Source organism: Maylandia zebra, linkage group LG11 (genome assembly GCF_041146795.1).
Source record: "Maylandia zebra isolate NMK-2024a linkage group LG11, Mzebra_GT3a, whole genome shotgun sequence".
NCBI lineage: Eukaryota > Metazoa > Chordata > Actinopteri > Cichliformes > Cichlidae > Maylandia > Maylandia zebra.
In genome coordinates, this window is record NC_135177.1 from 31,159,424 (window position 1) to 31,182,155 (window position 22,732).

General features: G+C 37.3%; 1 protein-coding gene across 4 annotated transcripts; it reads right to left on the reverse strand.

Annotated features, from left to right (window-relative positions):
- Window positions 1–410: 410 nt before the first annotated feature.
- Window positions 411–18,427, reverse strand: lingo4b (leucine rich repeat and Ig domain containing 4b). 4 transcript variants are annotated; one of them, XM_076890192.1, is made up of 4 exons: window positions 18,075–18,427; window positions 16,870–16,903; window positions 3,760–3,865; window positions 411–3,606 (listed from the first exon to the last, which is right to left on the reverse strand). In XM_076890192.1, exon 4 carries the CDS (start codon window positions 3,592–3,594, stop codon window positions 1,780–1,782), a length of 1,815 nt encoding a protein of 604 aa, XP_076746307.1. In that variant the 5' UTR covers window positions 3,595–3,606; window positions 3,760–3,865; window positions 16,870–16,903; window positions 18,075–18,427; the 3' UTR covers window positions 411–1,779. The 4 variants fall into 4 exon arrangements, with proteins under 4 accessions (XP_076746307.1, XP_004560201.3, XP_004560203.3 ...); XM_004560144.5 differs by lacking the exon at window positions 16,870–16,903; XM_004560146.5 differs by lacking the exons at window positions 16,870–16,903; window positions 18,075–18,427 and adding an exon at window positions 5,032–5,134.
- Window positions 18,428–22,732: the final 4,305 nt, after the last annotated feature.

Sequence of the window (22,732 nt, forward strand, 5' to 3'; positions counted from 1 at the left end):
TCTAACTAAATAGATTATTTGTAATTTTGTATGTGGTACACGTGGCTCTGGAAAAAAATGTAAAATAAATAAATAAATAAAAGGCAGTCATACCAGCATTCTTCTGTACACATAATCATTCAACTTCACAGAAAAGAAAAACACAAATGTACATCTGTGTGGCTGAGTGCCAGCTGTAGCTTTGCGGTCTTACAGTGAGGCAACAAGGCTACGTTTTGTATCAAACTGAAACACCCATTTCTCACAATAGACTTATCGCTTTCGTTATGTAAAAAAAGCTAAAAGCTGCCAATTTTTTCAACAATAGAATAATTTCAGGTAAAGATCTGCTGGCAGAGATAAGATGCTTTTTAAACACTCTAATTCAATAACATTGCAAATAAATCATCGTACATGGATACACACCAGAATTAAATGTAGGCTTTTAATGACATATCACTGAAAAGTCATTTTTACAAGATATCAAATAATAGACAAACATGTGGATGCTGCATCCTTAGACCTACATCCTTCTCTCATGGCATAATAAAGCTTTGTGCGTAGTGCATCTACACAGTTCAGTTTACACACAAAAAGAGTGCATTATTTGAGTGACACTAATCCGCAGAACTAGATAAAATGACAGAATGAACAGTGCACACACAAACGCCCTTGACCTAAATATTTACAAGATGAAAATGATCAGGTGAGCATTCTCTCTGTCAATGGTGAGAATGTTACTGAGGCACATGTTTTTTTAGCTTGTGTGTGTGTGTGTCTTTAAGGGGTGAGGGTGGGGTGGGATGGCTACAAAAGAAATATATATATATATATATATATATATATATATATATATATATATATATATATATATATATATAAAAAGCTAAATTTTTTCCTGCTGTATATATTTATATAAAAAGCAAAATCAATGCAATTTTTGATTGAACAAAGATTCATCAAATGCAATCACATGCTAACTACATCTGTAAAAAGACTGACAGACCTGAAAAATGTGTTGTTTGAAAAGGGAAAGGATACAGTCCTATGTACATTAGGGTTAGCTATCAATTCCAAAGCAGCAACCTTGAAACGTTCTAAAAAGTTCTAATGTCCAAAATGTAACAATTGAATTAAGAATAAGAAATTATTTGGCTACTCTACTCCAATAATTTATTGCATGTATCAAAAGCTTTATGGCTATATATGTACATGTTAAAGTCTTACAACCAATGCTGAATTGACAGTCTTTTACCTCAATTGTTAAGCAGAATTAACCAGAATTAGCTTGGCTTATATTGTGTTGGCAAAAGAAAACAAAAGTTAGCACATTAGTACAATAAAGATGATTAAACAAGCACCTGGTACTTTTTAAATATGATAGTTGTGAAATTCTAACTGTGGTCTCAGTCACTACATAAACCTATGAGATTTATAACTGTTTAGCAAATACATGCTTCAAAAAAGAAAAAAAGGAATTGCTTTTTCCATGTACAAGTCTTTGAAAATAAATGCACAGCAACCAGCAGACAGCTCCACCTACAATCTGCTAACATTATCCCATCCCTGGATCATAAGATATTCATTAGTTAGATAACACAGCCATGTTGGTGCTGAGATGGAACTTTCAACTCTAAAATTAGAAGAGGACTGGCACAAGTGCATCACACTGGCTCCGATTTGCCTTCTTAGGGGGTGTTTAAATAGTAGTGTTGGTTTTTGAGTGTCTCAGTGGAAATCACCAGTGATACAGAAGGACTCAAATTCTATATAAACGCTCCTTTTAATTCTAACTCAGCTTTAAATGAGTTTCATGGTAAATCTGCCACCATCACCTCCATCCCCTCCCCCTCCACCCATGGAAGACCGAGGAACAAAGTCAATAGTTGCAGTGTGTTTAATTTGACCTTTGCTCTGGCTCCAGAAAAACATGAAGACAAAACAGATGGCAACTGAGCTAAGGAACGACAGGAAGCCCATGGTGGTTGCAATGATCAAGGTCTTTGCATCGAATGGGTATGGCTTAGCCATTTGAGCTGAGGAGTTTGCAGCTTGGGTATTTGAAGGTTCTACCAAGCCCTCCTCTGTGACGAAAGACATGTTTCGGTTGCGTGGGAGCCCCTTCACATACAAGCTGACAGTCAGACTGTCATTGCCAGCTGCATTACTTGCCAGGCACTGATACGTGCCACTATCCTGAACTTGGGCAAAACGCACTTCTAAAGTTCCATTTGGTAAAACTCTGATTCTTCCTGTTGGAGAAATCACATTTTTATGGGATGAGATCCAGGTGATAGATGGTGATGGATCCCCATCAGCCTTGCAGGAAAAGAGAACAGTAGTGCCCTCCTCTACTCTTTCCTCTTGCGGCCTACGGTGCATGATGCGAGCAGGGCGGCAGGTAAAAACCCTTGGAAGTTCCTTCTCTAAGAAGTCTTTGAATTCACGCTGTCTTACTGTATCAGGAGAGGAGCAAGTGGGCTGATGTCCATCGAAGTTCAAGCGCACTCTGCGACGAAACACCCAGAGAAGCCGGCAGTCACATGCTAGGGGATTCCCATCTAACCGCAGCACCTGAAGGTTCCCAACAGAATGGAAGGCGCTCTCTTCCAAAGTAGTGAGCTGATTGGATGTCACATTAAGCATGCGAAAATAGGCTAGTCCCCTGAAGGCTCCCGGCTCTATTCGTAGTAGGCTGCCACCTGCTAAGTGTAACTCCTGAAGTCTCAAGAGATCCCCAAGCAGGTTACCTTGGATAACAGTGATGGGGTTATAGGACAGGTCCAGGAAGCGCAGATACACCAGGTGACGAAGTGCAGAATAAGGAACTGCACTTAGGTTACAGCTACTGATAACAAGCGAGGTCAAATTTAGACCAATTAGGCTGTTGCCAGCTATAGTGTCCAGTGCTGGCCAGTTTGTGATCAGGAGGCTGCGCAGGTGTTGCAGTTTACGGAAAGCATTGTTGGGAAGTGTAGAAATGGTGAGGCGTAGCATTCGTAGACGTGTCAGGCTCTGGAGCTGGGACAATGCCTCAGTGGGAATTGAGGTCAGGTTGCTACGGTCTAAGTTGAGCTCCTGTAGATTCTGCAGACCAAAGAAAGCACGCTGGGAGATGAAGACCAAGTCATTTTCACTAGCTTCCAGTGTCTGCAGATTTACCATTTCTTTAAAGGTATAGTCCAGAAAGACCAAAATCTCATTTTGGCTCAAATCCAGAAATTTTAGACTGGACAGGCCAGAAAACACCCCAACTGGGATGATCTTGAGGCGGTTATTCTTAAGCCGAAGTGTCCTGAGATTCTGTAGGCCCAGGAAAGCCTCTACCTCAATCATGGAGATTATATTATCACTGAGGTCCAACTCTTGAAGTTTCACAAGGCCAGAAAATTGACGGCGTCCCACAGTCTTAATCCTGTTGCGGGATAAATCCAAACGTCTGGCATCACTGGGCAAGGCCCCTGGCACTGAATTTAAGTGTTTTCCAGAGCAGATCACTTCTTTGGGCTCAGGTCGACACAGACAGCCTGGAGTACAGCCTCCTGCAGATACGCCCAGTCCAAACTGGAGCAGGATGCTCCACAAGCCCCATCGGACGACTGACTCCACAAACATCTTACGCCCGGCCTGAAAAGAGATGCACATAATTACCTTTTTTAAAAACATTTATAAAGATGTTTTTCTCTATAGGAGCTTAATGTTTCTAAGACAGAGTGTAAGCAAAATGTATTTGTATTGAATTCACTGCCCTCACAAGCTTACATTTTAATCAAAACATACCGTTTTAGTTTTGAAGTGCAGATTTTCATAACCAGTGGCAGTCAAGTTGGAGTCAAGCTTAAGTCCACTGATGATTTTCTGTCAACAACATGCCCTTTTGTGTCACCTGAGGATAAAAGAAAATCAGAAAAACCAAGGTTAACTAAGTGAAAAAATGGCAACTCCACAACAGGCTGAGTAAGTTTCAACATTTATTAGTTGTAAGATCTATTAACCCCATCTATTTAATCAGCTTAGTGTTCCTAGCAGGACAAACCAAATGGATTAAAAACCACCACAAACACAGCTTTCTCAGAAGGCAACCCAGTCCTGTGAGTTAAATGATTCATTTTGTAGCATCTGGCAACACACAGAATAGTGTCTGAGGCACCAGTGTGCACCTCACATGAGGGGAAGACAACCATTTGACCAGTGTGTTAAACCAATCACTGCCAAAGTGAAAGAAATCAAGAATTCAAGATTGTGTGAATTTTGAGTCCTGCAATCAGTATATTGCATAATTAATTCTGCTTGTCAGTAGGTGCATTGCAACAGCATTTTTACATAAGGAAGTGAACAACAGAAAGTGCCTATTTTTATAGCCAATCTGTTCTAATTACTCACAACTATGAACAGAATATTAATGCAGTCAGTGTTAGAGCTATTGAATCCATCAAGACTTGTGCACAAATATCTTTTGTTTAAATTGTACCTTAATTTGCTCTACGGTGTTGCTTTAGAGTAAAGCACTATAATGATAAACATATTTTCATATAGATGTTTAGAAGACATGATAACACAAAGCAGCCTCCATTGTTGGTACAAATTAAGTAGGAAAATATAACAGCATAAATCTTGTATGAACATATTCTAAAATAATCAGTGAAGAAACTGAGTGATAAGTAAAAGCAACCTCCAAACTTTAGGGAACAGAGTCAAAAAAGAGCCCTGCTGTCTGTAAAATGCTGCAAAGTGAAATATCAGTAAATTACATAATGCTGCTGTCTGGCTTGCCAGTTGAATTTAAGAAAATGATGAATGTAGAATCTAATATAAATTATGCATCCCTTCTCCAACAACTACCACTAAGACCTGCTAAAATATGAAGAACAAATCTTACCTAACAGACGTTAAAAGAAACAAATCTTAATTCTTAACACTTTTCCACAGCTGCATGAAAACCTCCAAGTCCAGAAGTTGAACTGCTCTCACACAGGATATTTCCTTTCATATAAAAAAAAAGATACAATACAAAAATAATCCTCAAAATACTAAAGCCAAACTGTGTCTGACCTGCAGCAGCTGCAGCTTACTCTTCACCATCAAACAGTTTCCAGAGTGTGGACCCACCCTCGCTGCAGCCTCTCCTCTGAGTGCCTGAGTTGCCAACAGTCCCAGAGCTCTACAGTCTTTGTCTCATCCTTGTTCTTCATGCAAACAGCTCTTATACTGGCAGGCTGGGAGCGCTGACTCACAAACCCAACACTTGTGCTCTTAGACTCACAGGGCTCCTTTTAGACCAATATATTAGAGTGCAGTCACACAAGAAAGATACCAATAAATGTTGGACGTCAGCCAGGCATAGTTGGTGATTTCCCAGTTTTTACTGACCACAGCTAAAGTCAAATCGGCTGTAAAATGCTACGTTTTATTACTGGTGTTTGTGAACTATTATTATTATTATTGTTATTATTACTATTATTATTATTTTGTTTCTGCAGGTTAATTGTTATGCTAATTTTATGTAGTATATGTGATCTCAAGCTCAAGTTCTTCAACTATTAAAAATGGCAAAAAATACATAACATGGTATTAAATTTATATTCTTTAAAAACTGTAAAAAAAATAAAAAAATAAAAAAATAAAAACCTAAAGAAATGGACCATGAGTAGCAAATATAGTATTTTACAAAACTGCATTGGTTTACTTTGTCCATTGATGGGGTTCACAAGTTAAATATGCTGATACCCCCCCCTGAGCTAAGTTGTGAGAGACAGAGACTGACAGCTGGGAGATATCCCAGGCCTGTACCCTGTCAGTTGCCGAGACCTTCCAGCCAATCAGCAATTGGTTTCACACCTCCCCTGTGTCTATCTGCACACCATAAAGATACAGTCCAGCCAAAGGTCACGACTCCAGAGTTATACCCAGGACTGACCCATCCATCAAATTAGAAAGTGGGAAATAAATGAATTTGTTATTTCTCACCCTGTGTGGATTGTGGTCACATGAGTGTCATGTTACAGTGTTAATTGTTTTAACTATTTTCTATCATACTGAAACACTTGTTGTTTCTATTAATAATACAATTTCTCATTAGAATGAAAAACATACACAAAAAGTGCACTGTCAGTGCATTTGTCAAAGACTGGCACAAATGGAAAACTGAGTACCCCCTTAAATTTTGTAACCTTCACAAATGAAAATAAATCAGACATTATATCTGTATTTCCAGGAGAACTCCCTGCATTTAAATATGTGTTACTCTGTAGTTGCTCACACATGCACAGTAATTGACTACAGCATGGTTTTTATTGGTTTAAGACGCTAAGCTGTCAAGATAAACACAAATACACAAAAATAAAAATACTAAAAGCTTTACTGTTTTTAAAAATTTGAATATATACAGAGGTATCTATTTTTTTAAATATTACCTCAGCATTTCTTAGTGCTGCAACTTTCAATTTTGTTTTTTGTGCAAATGACTTTCCCTGTCAGTGACTGGGCTTCTTTGACAGTACAGCTGCTGCTGCATGCATGGGGGGATATTCTGGTTGTGTTCCAAATCTACCTTGATCCATGTGTGGCTTTACAATATGCCACTAAGAAACAATAGGTCATTACAGTCCAAAAGCTACACAGCTAACTGAATGAGATGAAGATGAAAAGAGTTTAGCAGATCATCATATTTTACTACAGTACTGTTTGCAGTTATGCAGGCAAACGAGGGTCAACACACTGCAGAAGACCTCCTACAGGGGGAATTAGAAAAGAAGACTGAAGATGAGGAGACTATGGGTTAAATTAATCCATTTAATAAAATAAATAAATACAAATCTGTGGTTACCTTTGGGAATACAAAAACAGGTTTAATAGTCTTGCCTACTATAGTTGCAGTTATTTTCATGGATACATTTTTTTCCAAAACAAGCTACCAATTTAAATTAATAGATTTAAAAAATCATTTATTGAAAATCACACTCTGCAAATAACTTATTTTTATTATATTTTGTTTCATTTTTGAATCACAATGAGTTGTTAATAATAAAACGTTTCCTGTATTTCTTTTCAGTCTTTCTAAGTGTTTTATTATTTCTGGTTAATTCAATTATATATGTATATTTGTATTTCTTTATTATATATTTTTCTTAGAAATACCCTGCAGTCATTTCTAAGAAGTCACTTCAGGTTCATTTCAGTTTAATTCTGTTTAGTAAGAATGCTGTTTGATCACTGTGAGAACTTGTTCCATCCAGTTCCTGGGATTTGCTTATGTTGCCAGAGTCTGGCAAGATACTGCAGACTCTGATTGACCAATATGAAGCTGCCATTTGATGACCCTGCAAAAACCTTTTTATGCATGAGTCAAAAATATCCACTCGCCTAAAGCCAAGAAGATGCCAGCTCTTACCTAATAACCCCTCACATTGCCAAAATGCAAACAATATCAGTGATGTAACATCTCATCAGACAATTCTTTGGCAGAGTATTTTGGATGGGCTCCAACTGTCGCATAATTGTTCGACATAATTCACCTTCCATACTCTGTTCAGTTTTCCCTTTCTCTGTTCTTTCATCAGACATAACTCATCAAGCCTCTCAGCTCGGGCTCTTATCACCTTACATCAGTCTGTGGTTAGTTTCCAACCCATGTTAACATTTGGACTTTCTTCTTTGCCCTAGTGTTGCTGCAGGTTCAGTCATTTCTTCACTGTCCGAAGTTGCTGTGTTCTTCCACAGGAATTAAGATTATAATGATTTAAATTAAAAGTAGCATACCATTAATGATTGCTGTGACTACTAAAGTCACTGAGATGGCTTCATGAGTATGGATGTTGTTTGTTTATGCTGATGCCAGAAATGTGAAACACAGCTTAAATGAGACATTTTTGCTGTTCCTCTTATTCATCAAACCTAACATGATCCATGTATTTACTCACTGAAAAGCAATTTGCATCATTACTTTGCTAAAACACTGCCACGAGGAAGAAAGAGGCAATGACTCTCAATTAACCTGAACTTCTCTTGTAGCCTGCACTGTGGTTTCATTAGCTTTGAGGGACGTCTTTCTGAAACTCAGCCCTTTAAAGTTCCACCTTAGCTGAGTTCTTTAATGTTCGATCGCTTTGTCACCAAAGGACTTCAAGCAAAATGTGAAGAATTGTGACAGACAGAATCCAATTACTGAGATGAAAAGAAAAGTTCTTTTAGCAACAGGTGCATGGAACAGGAACATGAGCTCACATGGGCCACAGGATGACAGTTTGGCAGTATCCACTCCACTGAATTTGGATGCCCCAAGCTTGAATCCCTGCGCCAAGCAGCCCCATCTGACACAGAATGCACAGTCTGAGCCCGGTTGAGTTTTCTGACACTTGTCAAAGGGCTATTTTTAGCTTGTCACAGTGAGAAAGACAAGAGCCTGGCTCAAATCCCCAATTAAAAAGACTGGAACAGAACAACAGTGCAGGGATCACAGAGCATGAATTTGTGTCTTCTCTGTGTGGGTGTGTGCACTCAAGTTGTTAAAAGCACGTTTGATGGGGGAGATGGTGGAGCTGTGCGTTTCCATTTTTTTTTAAGGGTTTCTGGCACCTGCTACAATGTGACGGCCCCTGAGACCTGCATGCAAGCAGCAAATATTAAAGGGTTTACTGGCAGAACAGCTGTTCAGTGCATAGAAAGAAAACACAAGTCTCCTGGTCTTTCCCCTTTGGGTGTATCTGAGGAAGTCTTTGTAAACAAGCTCATGTCAGGAGGCACATCTATAAAGAAAATATCTGAAATACAAGTGTAAAAGCTCAGAGAAAAACTGAATCACAAAAGGAGCTACAGTTGCAAAAGTACCGACTATAGTTTTACCCCATTGAGAGCAGGGTCACACATTTGGTCACTAACTTATGCTAATAAGTGAAATCTTGTTGAAACCAACAAAAACAAAGATTCAAAATAATTAGAATTTATAAAAAATCTTGATCCCAAGGTTGCCAAAGAGTATGATGGACTAAAAATATTGCAGAGATCTATCGATCTGGTGTTCAGATGTAGAAAATGCAGAATCTTGTAGCCGAAACACGTTGCACACTTGATGGAAAAACTGGCCCCAAGTGTGAAAAAACTCAAGATATATTTTTTTTAAACTTCTGAACTGAGCTAATTTTAAATAATAAACTTGCAAAATCTATCCTGCAAAATATAACGAAAGGCAATTTGGTAAAAAGGCCTAGTTTAAAAGCATTAACATTTGTTGAAGTCCTTTGTGTGCCTTATTGTGCAGTTGTTTAAACCTGCTGATTAGCCTGCTGTACTGAGTTTAGTGTCTCACAGTGATGTAAAGTTTCAGGATGCTATTCTGGAACATGGATGTTCTTTTCTTAATGCTTCTTAGTGAGAAGGAGGAAATTAAAAAGGTTTTTAGCTGGGTGACAGGATTCTTTAGTATTCTAAATACGCCTACACTCTGAGATTTTAGCAATCCTATAAATTAAATGGACACTGTGAGACGTCATACACTACTCCCAGACATCAAGCTTAGTGCACACAAACTGTTGGATGATAAGAAATGAATTGCAGCCCACAATATAGTTCCTCCATTATTTGTTTGTATACTGTCCCACGACTGGAGCATACAAAACACTCTACTTTTAAATGTGCTGTATAAATTTAACTCAGTTTTCTTCTCCAATGAAATCTCTGAGAATTTTTTAACACATAAATATATAACACATAAAAGGCAAAAGACAAGGTGAATTGATCACTTGTATACAAAGAGATGAAAGAAGCAAAACCATAATTTATGCATCATTTATAGTGCTGTACTCAGGGGTTAAAATGCAGAGGGATGATCTGGAACTGTGGTTTTGGATTTTTTTTTTTTTGGATATTTATAAGTTGTGGTTGTAATACTTCAGCACCTACAGAAGAGAAGCTAGCACAAAGGCAGAAACATTTTTTAAGTGGCAAGCAATTTCAAATGCAATATTTTTATAAGCTCAAAAAATGTCACTAACTGTTTGTGCAGTGTGCAGTTTGTCACACAATGTGTCTGCTATCTGAAGGCACACTAATGCATTTTCCAAGGACAGAAAAGAGTACAGGATAACGTCGTTGAGAAAAATGTAAGAAAGGCAAGATGGGGAGAAAGAAGAGCAGTTATACTTAGCAAAGGACTTACATGTAATGCCCTAATTTTTTAAAATTGATATTGGATCTGATATAATGTGAAGTTATGTTTTTTCATGTTGTGAAACATTTTGCGAAACAACCTGAGGTACACTAACTTTGTGTTTTATCTAAAGGTTACATGAAAACACAATGCATTTTAAAATAGGGCAAACAGATTAGCATGCCTTACTGTTCTGAATTTAAAGTAAAGCACTGTGTACTGTACAACACAGTTATGCCATCCAATACTGAACTTTCTTACAGTATAACAGAGCCACAAACACAATATTGACACTATTCTTTTACATTGTCATCATTCATCGAGTACATCACAAAATTGCATAATGTTAACCCAGCATAACGCTCTGAGTTCTTGCATCTAGGCCACGCTATACTATGAATTTGTACGGTATTATTCAAGTACATACATGTTTCATTTTATTACTTTTTTCTCCTTGGTCTTAAAAACAAAAAGTTATAAAAAGGCTTAAAAAATGTTTGATATTAAAAGACTTAAATTTGGTGCTCCATAAAAAAATTCTGTTTAATGTCTTTGTGTATTTATAATGATGCTCGTAAACAAGCTTATAATGGCCATAAAATATATGCCAATGGATGTATTTTACATCAGCTAAACATTAGCAAGCTTGGCTCAGTAGCTTTGTAAATTGTATATAAACTCAACAGCATTGTGTATCTTCTAAAGAAACTAAAGTTGCTGTTGGCCGCACAACTGGTTTATGAATACTGTCCAAATAGGAGAAACCTTACACGATTATTTATTGGCTGCAGTTAGCAGCCTATCGGAGAGTCGAAGAGCAACACGTGGGTTTATAAACAGCTCCAACGGAAATGTTAAAGATATACATAACAGATGCAAAATGAAATATGGTTCATATTTTCTCATAGTTCTTTAGGTTTAAAATTACGATTAATACTACAATCATGTAGCTACTATCTATCTATATATCTATATCTATATCTATATATATATCTATATATATATATAATTTGCGGGACTTAAGATATGTTATGCAAATTTTAATGAATGAAACAATAATAGGCAGTTACATATCAGGTGCCAGGTGTTGTTACGTAATCCAGTTTGTGATGGTAGAATCTAATCTTCACATAATTCATGTCTACATTACGCAATCTCTGCATTCATTGCCAACATTTTACAAACTGTGTGGAGCACATGCAAGACATTTCTAATTTGATCACCTTCTAAAATGCTGGGAGGAAAGCAAAGACCTGTGAATATATGAGTATAGCAAAGGAGGATTGTTCTTGCCTGGTTGCATGTTTGAAATTGACACATCCAACTGAGACAAAGAAGAAAATATCTCAGTATGGTTATAAGCTTTTGCTTGGGACAAATAGGACTGTATAAATTGTTTGCCAAAGATCACTGATTGATTTATGAAGCTAATTTTAACATGGTAAAGATTTTTCTCAAGAACAAACTCCATTATCGCCCATCATAACAGTGTCCAAATTTTAAAAGCTCTTGGTTATAAATAATTAGCGTGTGTCTCTGTGCCTCTGTCTTCAAGAGTTGTGTATTTTTTCTGTTTCTATTATCTCTTGGTGTATGCATGTCACTATCATTGATTTTGCCAAGAGAAAAAAAGACGGAACAAAGAACAGACACATTAAGTATGGTGTGATTGAATATTGGTGTGATTACCAATTTAATGTGTGGTGGAACTGGGTCACAGTGACAGATTCACTCACATCAGCCTTGTTCCAGACTGTGTGTTGGGTAAAGCACTTTGCTGTAATTCCTCATTCCGACAAGGAGAGAGTTAAGACTCTGTGCAACGTCATGCAAAGTGCACCGTCTGCAATATTAATAATAGCACAAATAAATGAGGGAAGGGAATTAGATTCAGCGCAGCACCCTATGTGATGTGACAAATGAGGTCATCTCAGCTAACTGATATGATGCACTGGATCCATCATTATACAACAAAGAGATAATGGGAGGTCACACATTAATAGGGAGCTGAGGGCTCTTAACCTGCAACAGATCATAGATGAAAAACTCAATAATTCAGGACAACTTACATACCGAGTGCAGAATATAGCTGCAATCAGAACAGCAGAATGGGTCTTAAACTGCTTATTGATAAATTATGTTTCTATAGCGATGAAAGACAAAAGACAGGAGAACTACCTGGATCCTACACAATTCCAATGAATTAAAGATTACCAGCAAAAGTAACGTGCAAAGAAAATTATAAAAAAAAATACACTTTAACACATTAAACATTAAAGAGAAAACTAATGTGTGAGGTAAAAAGAAGAAATATAAAGTATGAAATAAAGAAATACTGAAAAGTACGGTGAAAAGAACCAAAGGGAAGAGAAAATAGTAGAAATAAGTAACAGTAGGAGAAAAGAATGATCTGGAGGAATCTGGGAAAGGAAAACAATTAAGAGGTAAAATAGCTAAAAGGCCTAAATTGAGAAAATTGAGAACTGAAAACTAGAAAACAAATGAAATTTAAAAGTCCTTAAAAAATGTCTTAAAAAGACATTTCTGATCACATTTCCTGATATATATATTTTTTTTTTATCTAAAATAAGCCAAATTATAAAATCACTACAAACACCAAAGACAGAATGAACTTTTACTTCACAGAAATCCACCAACTCCATAATCTTCCCTTTTATGCAGGTTGAGCTTTTCTTTTTTAGAAGACCTAATGCTAATGCTAATCTGATAGCAGCCAAGGCTACTACCACAAGCCTGCCTAGACAGTCTTAGCAACACAAAAGCAAACGGAAACAAATCAATGCTCTTCAGAAAGTGACTTAGTCCCATCTCACCAGAAAAAAGGGAAAGAAAAAAAAACTTGGTCAAGTCCCCTTTCTTATTAATTTCATAAAATGGGGGTTTATTGTCAGTGCCTTGAGTGGGACTCTTCGTCATCGTCAATGACGAATTGGACATAATGAATATTTATGAACATGGTAGAATTTTGCCATCCAACTTCTGCATAATTTTTGTCCTAAATCTGTCCAAAGAGAACAAAAGTAAGAAAAAATACAAATTGACTGAGAAGAAAAAACTTTGGACCATAACATTTTTATGCAAATTGGAGATGGTCGAGTAGAAGACCCGCATAGATTTGAGATGGAATGACCCAAATTGTCTGATAAAGTTCTGATAAGAACTGCACTGCTAAATTCGAGACAGTATTCTTTTAAAGAGCTTGGTGATTTGAACAGCGTACAACACGCTCTGTCATTAGATCTTCCACCAAAACACAGTGAAGACGTCTTGATGGAGTAACAGCATTAAACAATACGGCTTTTTCTTTTTCTGAAAGAGGGAAATTTTAGGTCTAATATACATAGTTTTGTATTTTTACATTGAGAAGCAATCAATTACACCATGTAGATGGAAAGAAATACTACAATGTGAGGCCCAGCAGTAGCCATGAATGTGACAAGAAGGACATAAGCTTTTGACTACTCCAGTTCACAATACTGTATTAATTACTTTTAATTATTTCTTTGAAAATTTCTGATTGGCCACTCCATCTAGTTCTCTATTTGTTTATTTTTTGACCTAGAGCAAATATTGTCCAGCCTTTATGACTATGGCTAAATGGGGTCAGAAAAAGGACCCGGTTAATGGCCTGAAGACGTTTGCTTTTTTAAATCTTCCTAGCGGACAGGAAGTGATATTTTCAATAGCGGATAAAGCGAATAAAGATAGGGTAGGTTACTAAGAAGTTGAGTTTGCTTCAGAAAAACTAGTTCATGTTTAATGTAGCCCAAATTCTAAAGCCTAAACCCTTTATACGTGTTCACAATGTCTGCACTAAAAGGGGGAGCAAAAGCCCTGAGGTCACAGCCTTATTTATACTAACTGCATCAAACTGGATTCTCTTTATCTCTTCACAGACTGTTTTCTGTGTGCCTTTGTAGACTTGATTCAATGAATAATACAAATGAGGAAGTGCTTTTGAACAGCATGTCCTTGTAGACATTCATGAAATTGCACGCAGTTATACATACAAAAACTGATGAAAGTAGTTGTGTGAATGACAACAAAACAGCTTGATCGAGAAGCTTGAGACCTACTGTGGTTATGTGTCTGTATATGACATATCGAGCTTCCAGTAACCACAACAATGGTTTGAAGCATGCTAACTTTCAGCTCTGCATGTTTGATTTGGCCGAGTTTTAGGTTGGATGACCTTCCTGCTGCAACACCCAAAGGGGATTTATGTCCTTGTCTGGAATTAAACTAGCAACTGTGTTACCACCACACTATACATTATTTTTTCTGAAGTGAGGTGCTTTGAATGGCCCCAGTGTATGACTCAACAACTACTTGATGATAAAATTAAGCACACTCACTGACTGACAACCAGTAGAATTAAGTAGATCAAAAAAACATCAGAGTCATAAAAATACACAAACAGAATAAGAGTAACATACTGTAACATGCCCCTTTTGATTTTCTCTTTCCTTGCCCTCACAATATCTTACCCTGAAGGAAACAATCCGGGACGCTTACCATAGAAAAGCTTAGGAAGTGCCTATGCTTTACTCTTTGTTGGACGTTGGGTTAGTCTTCGCATGTGAAATGGGTTAATGGCTTACAGATGAATAAAATAATAGAATAAACCGGAAAGGACGCATGCATCATGAAAATGGAAACACAACCTAGAAAAACATGTAGCATGAAAGAAATCCTCTATTACATATTTTTTTCTTTTTCATGGCCAAACAACACAAGACTGCTGCTAACACAAGCAATGGGCCAGTGGCTTTCAAGTCTTTACTCAAGCCCTGACTACATTCCTCCAGTGGCAGTAAACATCTGATGTTTCTGTTCATCTACAAAAGGACTTCAAATGACTATGTGGCCTGAATAGTGAGTGTTGTGTACTGTGAGTTCAAATGTGCTGTGCAGATTCTGCCCTGGATACAGTACACGAGTCGTTTTCATGTGCAATCCCTCCAAAACCAGGATAAGTTAAGACTGATGAAAAGGCAAACCGCACATGGCCTTATGATTTAGCTTTTGCACAAAAAGGAAAGGGGGGGGGGGGGGGGGGGGGGGGCAGAAGTACTAAATGGAACTGTGATGTTAATCTCATAGCTGTTAAGATTGAAACTGCGGCTGGGGAAATGAGGATGCATTGTTCCAGGCTAAAATATACCTTCTCCCAGACAGCTCTTTGGCGGAGCCTGGTATTAAGAAGCTGCTGTTGGAAAGAAGTCAAAGCTGCAGTGAAGTAATCTCCCACCTACATGTCTCTTTTTTTCCTCATGTGATGGGTTTATATGGAAATGTGTGTCATTTTGAAGTATTGTAAAGTATTCTTTTTAAGCTGTCTTCACGGATGCTGAACAAAAAAGTTTGCTTGTAATTAACCATACAAGTTAGGAAAACACAAGTTCCATAAATACATGAGCAAAAGTTGTGCTATATAATAAATTAAATCAAAATTTATAAAAGTGCCCAATTTAATCTGTGCCTTTACAGTATGTAAAGCCAAGGATTCCCTCATAATACGTGCGTAAAAGAGTTTTTGAGCTACAGATTAGTTTTAATGTGTAAATAGTCTGTCTGTCTGTCTATCTATTCCAGATCTCATGTCAAGGCACCATGTCTCAAATCACCCTCTGACCTCTGTATGATTTCTGTTCCTATATATGTTGTTTTACTGTTTCACTGTTTTTCAGATTACCCCATGATCAGTCAGTGCCTGTCTCTGTGCGATATGTGAGGAAATAATAAAGGGCTATAGGTGATGTGATGCTCTTGTTACAGTGTAAAGGTCTCTCTTGTCCTCTGTCACCAATGTCGCATAACAATATACAGTGTTACAGTTTCAAAGATCCCCTAAAACCATCATTTATTCGATTTGACCCACACTGATAGATCTAAAATCCATCTAAAAAGATATGGGTCAAATCTGCTCAAAAACAAGGAAAATGTAGAAAAAATGTATAAGAGCAATACAACAGTAAACAATTAGACTATTTTTTGACTATGTCAAAATGTGTCAAATTTGACCCAAACAGTGTGTTAGGATTAATACAAACCTAATATTATACAACAGCTTGCTTTTTCTTTGTAAAGATTTTTTCTCTTTCTACAGAATATTTATTTCCACAAATGTTTTAGGTTCAAGCTGCCAAATAACAGCTAAACATGTTTTTTTAATCGTGTAGACAGCACACTCTAATTAAGCAAAACGTTGTCTAAAATCTCTACCTCAGAAAACAAGTGGGATGGTTGACAGTGTTGACAGTTGAAGAGAAAGTATGTTTTAATTTAAATTTATAATAATTTCAGTCTTCATGTGAGTCACATATATATATATATATATATAACTGAAGGGGTGATGATATTTCTTTCCACCAAAGAGCCAACTACACTATTTATCTGGCCAAGCTCTTCAAGATCATTTCTTTGGCAGGTATAAAATGAATGTCTGGATTCTACCTGGGAGCATATAGAAAGCAGACCAAAGCTGATTATACTCCACTTAATTTTACCTACTTTGACCTAAAGTGGGATCTGAAATTTAAATTCAAAGGTTCTGAGTTTCCCGCAGTACAAAAAAGCCCTTAATATTCATCATCAAAGTTTTTTTAACATTAAAACAAAGGAGAAAAATTTCATTCTTTATGATATCATGCAAGCAATAATACAGATAAATGTATAAACTCACCACAACATTAGCATGCAAAGTCACTGTCTAACCAACATACCTCAAGACCCAGCTGCATATATCTGCCACTGAAGCTGTGCAATAAAAGTGAAAAACAATTAAAAACTTGTCTTGTACTTCTTTGCCTAAGGCTCCAATCAACTGAGGTCTGGAGTGGCTGCCCAATATAACAGTCCAGATAAATCAGTTTCTAACAAGGAGACTGACATACTTCCTGTGCATAAAATGCCCTCTGATTAAATTGCCATTTGGCAGAATCCCAAGTGTCAAATCCTTGGTTCTCCCTTGATGGTGATCTGCTCCTCCTGAGCCACAACCGATATGATGTGTGTCCTCATTATGACAGGAGGGGGGGACAAAGAGTTGGCTGCTGGTCTGAGTTCATATCTGTACCTTCACTGAAATGTGGATCCTGACTACAGGTGAGGTGATGATCATATCTTTAATAATAGCAAACTGACAAACATATCTTTCAGCGACAGTACTGAAAATACTGTGGCGTATACTACAAAGTAGTATAGAGTATAAAGACAAACGGAGGGACTTGCACTGCCCCAGGGGAAATGAGGCTGCAGTTACAGCTGTCAGTAATCCTGCCTAAACGCTGTTAAAACAAAGTCTGCTGTGGCCCTTTTTTAGGTTTATGGAACAAACTATCCTGAGGATTACTGTTCCCATGGACACTCTAACTCCACAACACAAACAACAACAACAAGAAACAAGCAGACCTCTAGAAAAAACTTGGCTGAACATTAAAGTGACATTAAAGGTATGTTTATCTTTGTGGTTTCAAGTAATAAAATATAGGTCAGTGTTTAAACTCAGCCCTGGCAATCTCCAGACAACTCACAATAAATGGCACAAAAGTTCTTCACATTATAACTGTTATGATATTTTTACTATCTGTTTTGCAATTCTACAAACTTGGTTTGGACTAAATGTTATAGAAACACGGTGTAGGCTACAAATACATAAATAATATAAATGTTTGGTTCATTTTTTTTTTTTCAATTTTGTTTAAGTTCTCACAGAACTGCGACTAGTGGTAAGAATGCGAACTTTAGCGATTCCACATAAAAATAAAATATAAAGTAAACACTGGCTCGTTTTAGAGTCACCTACCCTAAGATGAAGACCAAACCTAAGCTCAACTCGTGCTTTAAATAAATATAGTGTGGCCTATTTCTGTTATGACTGGTTCATGGAACCCTACAAAGTAGTTTGTAGGAAAGTAAAGAAACTCACCTGAATCATCGCATTAAAGCCTTCAGCGCTTAAACTCTCACTGCCCATCTCCCACAGAAAGGCGTACTCATCTCTGTTAAGGACGGTTTCCCTCTCCCTCCTCTCCCTTTTCGGTTGGTCTACATTCAGCCAGACTTTTCCAACATCTGTCACGCTAGAGTCGCGCAATTTACTTCGCCCTCCTTCTTCATTAATTTCCTTTTCCAACTGCCGAATACCTCCGGGAGTTTTCCAATAATTGCGCTACTAAAGTAATTTAGGTCGGCTGTGTCTCTGTCTGTGTTGTTGTGAGTGGTTGATTCTGTGGAGAAGCTCCTGCGCTCAAACCGCGGTGCTACTGATGCTGCGCTCTCCGCATCTCCATCCCTCTGCTCAGCTCACGGAGCAAAAGTCACACAGATTTAAGGCTGGAGCGGTGCCATGCGTCGGAGCTGCAAATCCGCACGTAACGAAGAATGAGTCTATTGGTCCTCAACCTTTACGTGCGCTACTGCTCCCTGTCTATAACAACGACTCAAAAATACATCTATAAATAGAAATTAATATATCACTATAATGATATATTTTGTATATGAGGTCATCTGATTCAGATTGAAACTCAATGTAATGACGAAATAAGTTAAGTCTTGAAACCAAGAGTACTACATTTACCCTAAACTTGTACCTGCTCATATCTACATGGTCAAAGTTTTGTCATGAGTCTGAAGTGCTAAAAAGAACATAAAAAACAAGATAGGAAAACCGAAAATGCAGTCACATTTCTGTAATAGAGAAATTTTAGCCTTCTGAGAGTGTCATGGGTTAAAACTGATTATCAGAATGTTTTTATTAAGTTAGGGTGTTCTGCTGGGTTATACTTAGACCCTTTTTAGTCTCTACATTACAGACAAATCAACAAAATATCCCCGAGGACCTGGCAGAGTGAAGTTACTATGCATGCATACTGAACTACTTCAAAGTGTTTTCTTAATTAAATAATTTGGGTGTAACACAATGCAAAGCTGATATCTATATTTCAGTGCTACCATGGTACATGGATATTGATGCACATTACCTATATAAGCATATACCTCTCTCTGTACAGTTTAACCTATATCTGTATTTATTGTTGGCTTGGAGGACAAATTGGATTTGGAATTTTGGCTAATGTAAACACTTTTCATTTCAAGGAGATTTGTTTAGGTTCAGTTATTTGAAAAAGTGGTCAAGGAAAGTTTTATGGTCTATTTGATCATCTGACAGTTCTTGTCTCCAGTCCTGTCAGGCTCTTCACTAACAGTGTTGCAATGTATTAAGTTTTTATGCACCATACAATTAGTTATACCTACTTTATCCTCTGTAGGGTTTCAAGTGGGGAGTGGAGCCTATTAAAATACCTGCCTGACTCTCTTTGCATCAGAACCTGGGACCTTGACAGCTCAACAGTATTAGTTATTCATTTATTTGGTGTTTCTGCTTTTAACCAGTTAAAATACATGGAAATACAATTTAAGACTTCTTACTTTCATTGAAATTAAAAAAAGAAAAAAACAATACAGTGCTTTACTAAGACCACAGCTGTACTCACAACAGGTTGATGTGAATAAAACTAGCTTTCTGTCACAAAAGTAACTGTTAGAACACATCCAGCGTGATAGAGATGTGCAAATAATAATAATATGGGTGGAAAAATCCCCAAGCTGTCAGCTCTGAGGGGATTTGTGATTTTTTTTTCCTTTTTTTTATCCTCTACTCTGAGTGAGGCCTGGCACGCTTCCAGGACAGTACATTACTATCAAAGCTTGTAGGGAGAAATGTGCAGATATGTATGGGACAGCTAAATCTTCAGATTAAAGAAACAGCTGGATATTAAAGACAAGGAAAGCCCCTACTGTCTCTCCCACAAACACCAGTATACATGACAGCCACCATAAACACTTATTAATGATGTTTTCAAGTGTAATCTGAGAAAAAAAAAGGTTTTAATGGCCTTAATGACATCCTTTTAACTTCTCACTTCAGTTCACCTCGGTTCAGTTTTCCTGTGAGGTCATAATCTTTCAAAACCTAGATTATCATAATTATACAGATGTATTTTTCAAGCTCACACAGAGAAGTCAGTGGACTGACTGTGTGCAGTTCTTGTTTATTAGCATGAGGCAGACTGACCTTCCCTCTCCGTTCAGAACAGAGATGCTCCATACCGCAGGCTAAAAACCTGTTTAATATGGACCTCACATTCTAAACACATACACACACATCATGCACTCACACACACTTATACTTACTGTGAGACCTGGTGGTATGCAACCAATTCAAGGAGCAAGTATTTATAGCTGTTCTTAATGGAAGCCTTCTGTCATAAAGAGATACAACATAAAAGGACTGTACAAAATAAAGTTAATGGATTCCCCACTCCCCACAAATGCACACATATGCATACACATACACACATATTTCCCATGTGTAACAAATTTCCCACTGGGAAACAGACGTCAAATTAAAAGCCAAGAATTATTTTTTCAATTGTAAGATATAGAGAAACACACAATAATAACGCGGTAGGTTGGAAATCTTATCAAAATACATCTTCAATTAAGTTTCGTCTATAAATTACCTAATAATTATTAAGAAATTTGGTGCTGAAAAATGAAGACGAGAATTTTCTCAAGTGGCCAACCTTCAAATACAAACCAGTTCCAAAGACTGCCACGATAAAATGTGCAGCGAAATTCAAATTTTTTACTTTGATGTTACTCAGTACTCATAAGCAGGTATCTGCAACAGTGCAGTGCACATATATCTCTACAATTCATGGATACATCTTTATAATCAAGCTTGCTAATCTTAGATGATAACTTAATATGCCACCCCCTTATAGTGAGTACTCAGGGGTACGGTTTTGGTCACTTCAGTATCTGTGATACTTTGCATAAAAGGAACATGCAGGACTGAGAGCTTCTTCTAAATGGATTTATTTGCAAGGATCTATATACAACAGGAACAAGAAAGCATTAAATAAAGATGTGACCAGATGTTACCAGGATCAGAACTGATGAACGGAAGAATAGCACATGAAATGCTAAAGATAAAAGGACAGATCTGGGTTTAACTATCGAGTTACCAATGAACAGTGAAAAGCTAATTAAACTTCTTTAAGATTTAATGAAAAATTCATTCATTCTAAATGTGTATTTCATGGAACAACCTCTCCGCTGTGTTGCAGACTGACCATGAGCACCTAGTCAGGGGCTGATGGTTTCAAGCTGTAGCATCCTTTCGCACAGTTTTAAGAGTTCCTAAAAAAATCATATAGCAGGTGAACAGCACTTGAACATCACTGGATTGCAGATTCTGTTTAACAGCCTTACGCCTGAGTTTTTGTTTGTGACATGAAGCTGTTTTGGCCTTTAATGCTACATCCTCACCCTCACATAGTGCTTTATTCCACTGTGTAATTGTGCCAGGTGCACACTAAACTCTAAGCCAGACTCATGGCAGTTCATGAACTCAGATCATGACTGTATCACAAACTGCCATGAGACCAGGTCAACAGATGCGGTCTCCTCTGGTTCCAAAAAAAAGGAAAGAAAACAAAATGTTAACACTGAGGCTTCAAAAAGGAGATAAAAAGCAGTGGGTGATATTGCAGTGGCTATTTCAACTTCTTAGTCTATGACTACAGTCCATCATAGTCTCCGTGTAGTTTACTATTCAAATAACAGCATTGTCAGATGATAGACATGAAAGATCTAATGCTGTGTTTGAGAATTTTTTTGGCTCAACCATAGCCAGAAGGCATTTTTTTAAATTCTTTTTATTCTTTATTCTTTCATAATGCTAAAGTACCAACTCCAAGTCAAGCTCAAATATGGAAACATTTCAGTGATTTTGTAAGTGTGACATAAACTTTGACAGACTGAAGTGGTTTCTACAGAATAGATACACATGTGTTTGCCCTCTTGCAAAAAAAAGAAAAAAAAGAAGAAGATAATAATTGAACATTTAAATCAATTTTCAATAAAACTGTTTAAATGTTTCATTTTCATTTGGTACACTGTGTTTTCAAACATGACTGATTCTTTGGGTGTTTGTCGCAGCTGCAGTGGTTTTCAGTCTCAAAGCACCCATCAAATGGGAGCAAACATTTCTCAAAGGCCGTTGCTAAACTATTCAAGCATTCAGCTGTTGCAAACAGGTGCAGAAAATTTTTCACAGTTAATGCATCCCAGGCTGAAATGGAAAGTCACCCATCCAAAGAGACCTTCCCTCTGGATTTTACCATGTGTGCCTGTCAGAGCTCCCTTCGGGAGCAATAGAAACAGACGAGGAAACCCACTAAAAGCAAATGGAATCCAAGAGAGACCAATAGAGCTGAGACTGTCTTCAGAAATGGACAGAATTTATAAAAGATTTCATTTTTAAAAAGTTTCGCTTTGAAACACTCGATTTTTCTAAAGTAAACATTGCCAGGAGAAGACTGACCAGGAATGAAACTGGGAGTGGGGAGCTAATTTTCACTGATATGATATGCAACCATAAGGTCATCTGGGCAGTTAAACTTTTGTGTGAAATGTAGTAAATGTAGTAATTCTGCAACTAATCACTCTTGTGTGTGTGTGTGTGTGTGTGTGTGTGTGTGTGTGTGTGTGTGTGTGTGTGTGTGTGTGTGTGTGTGT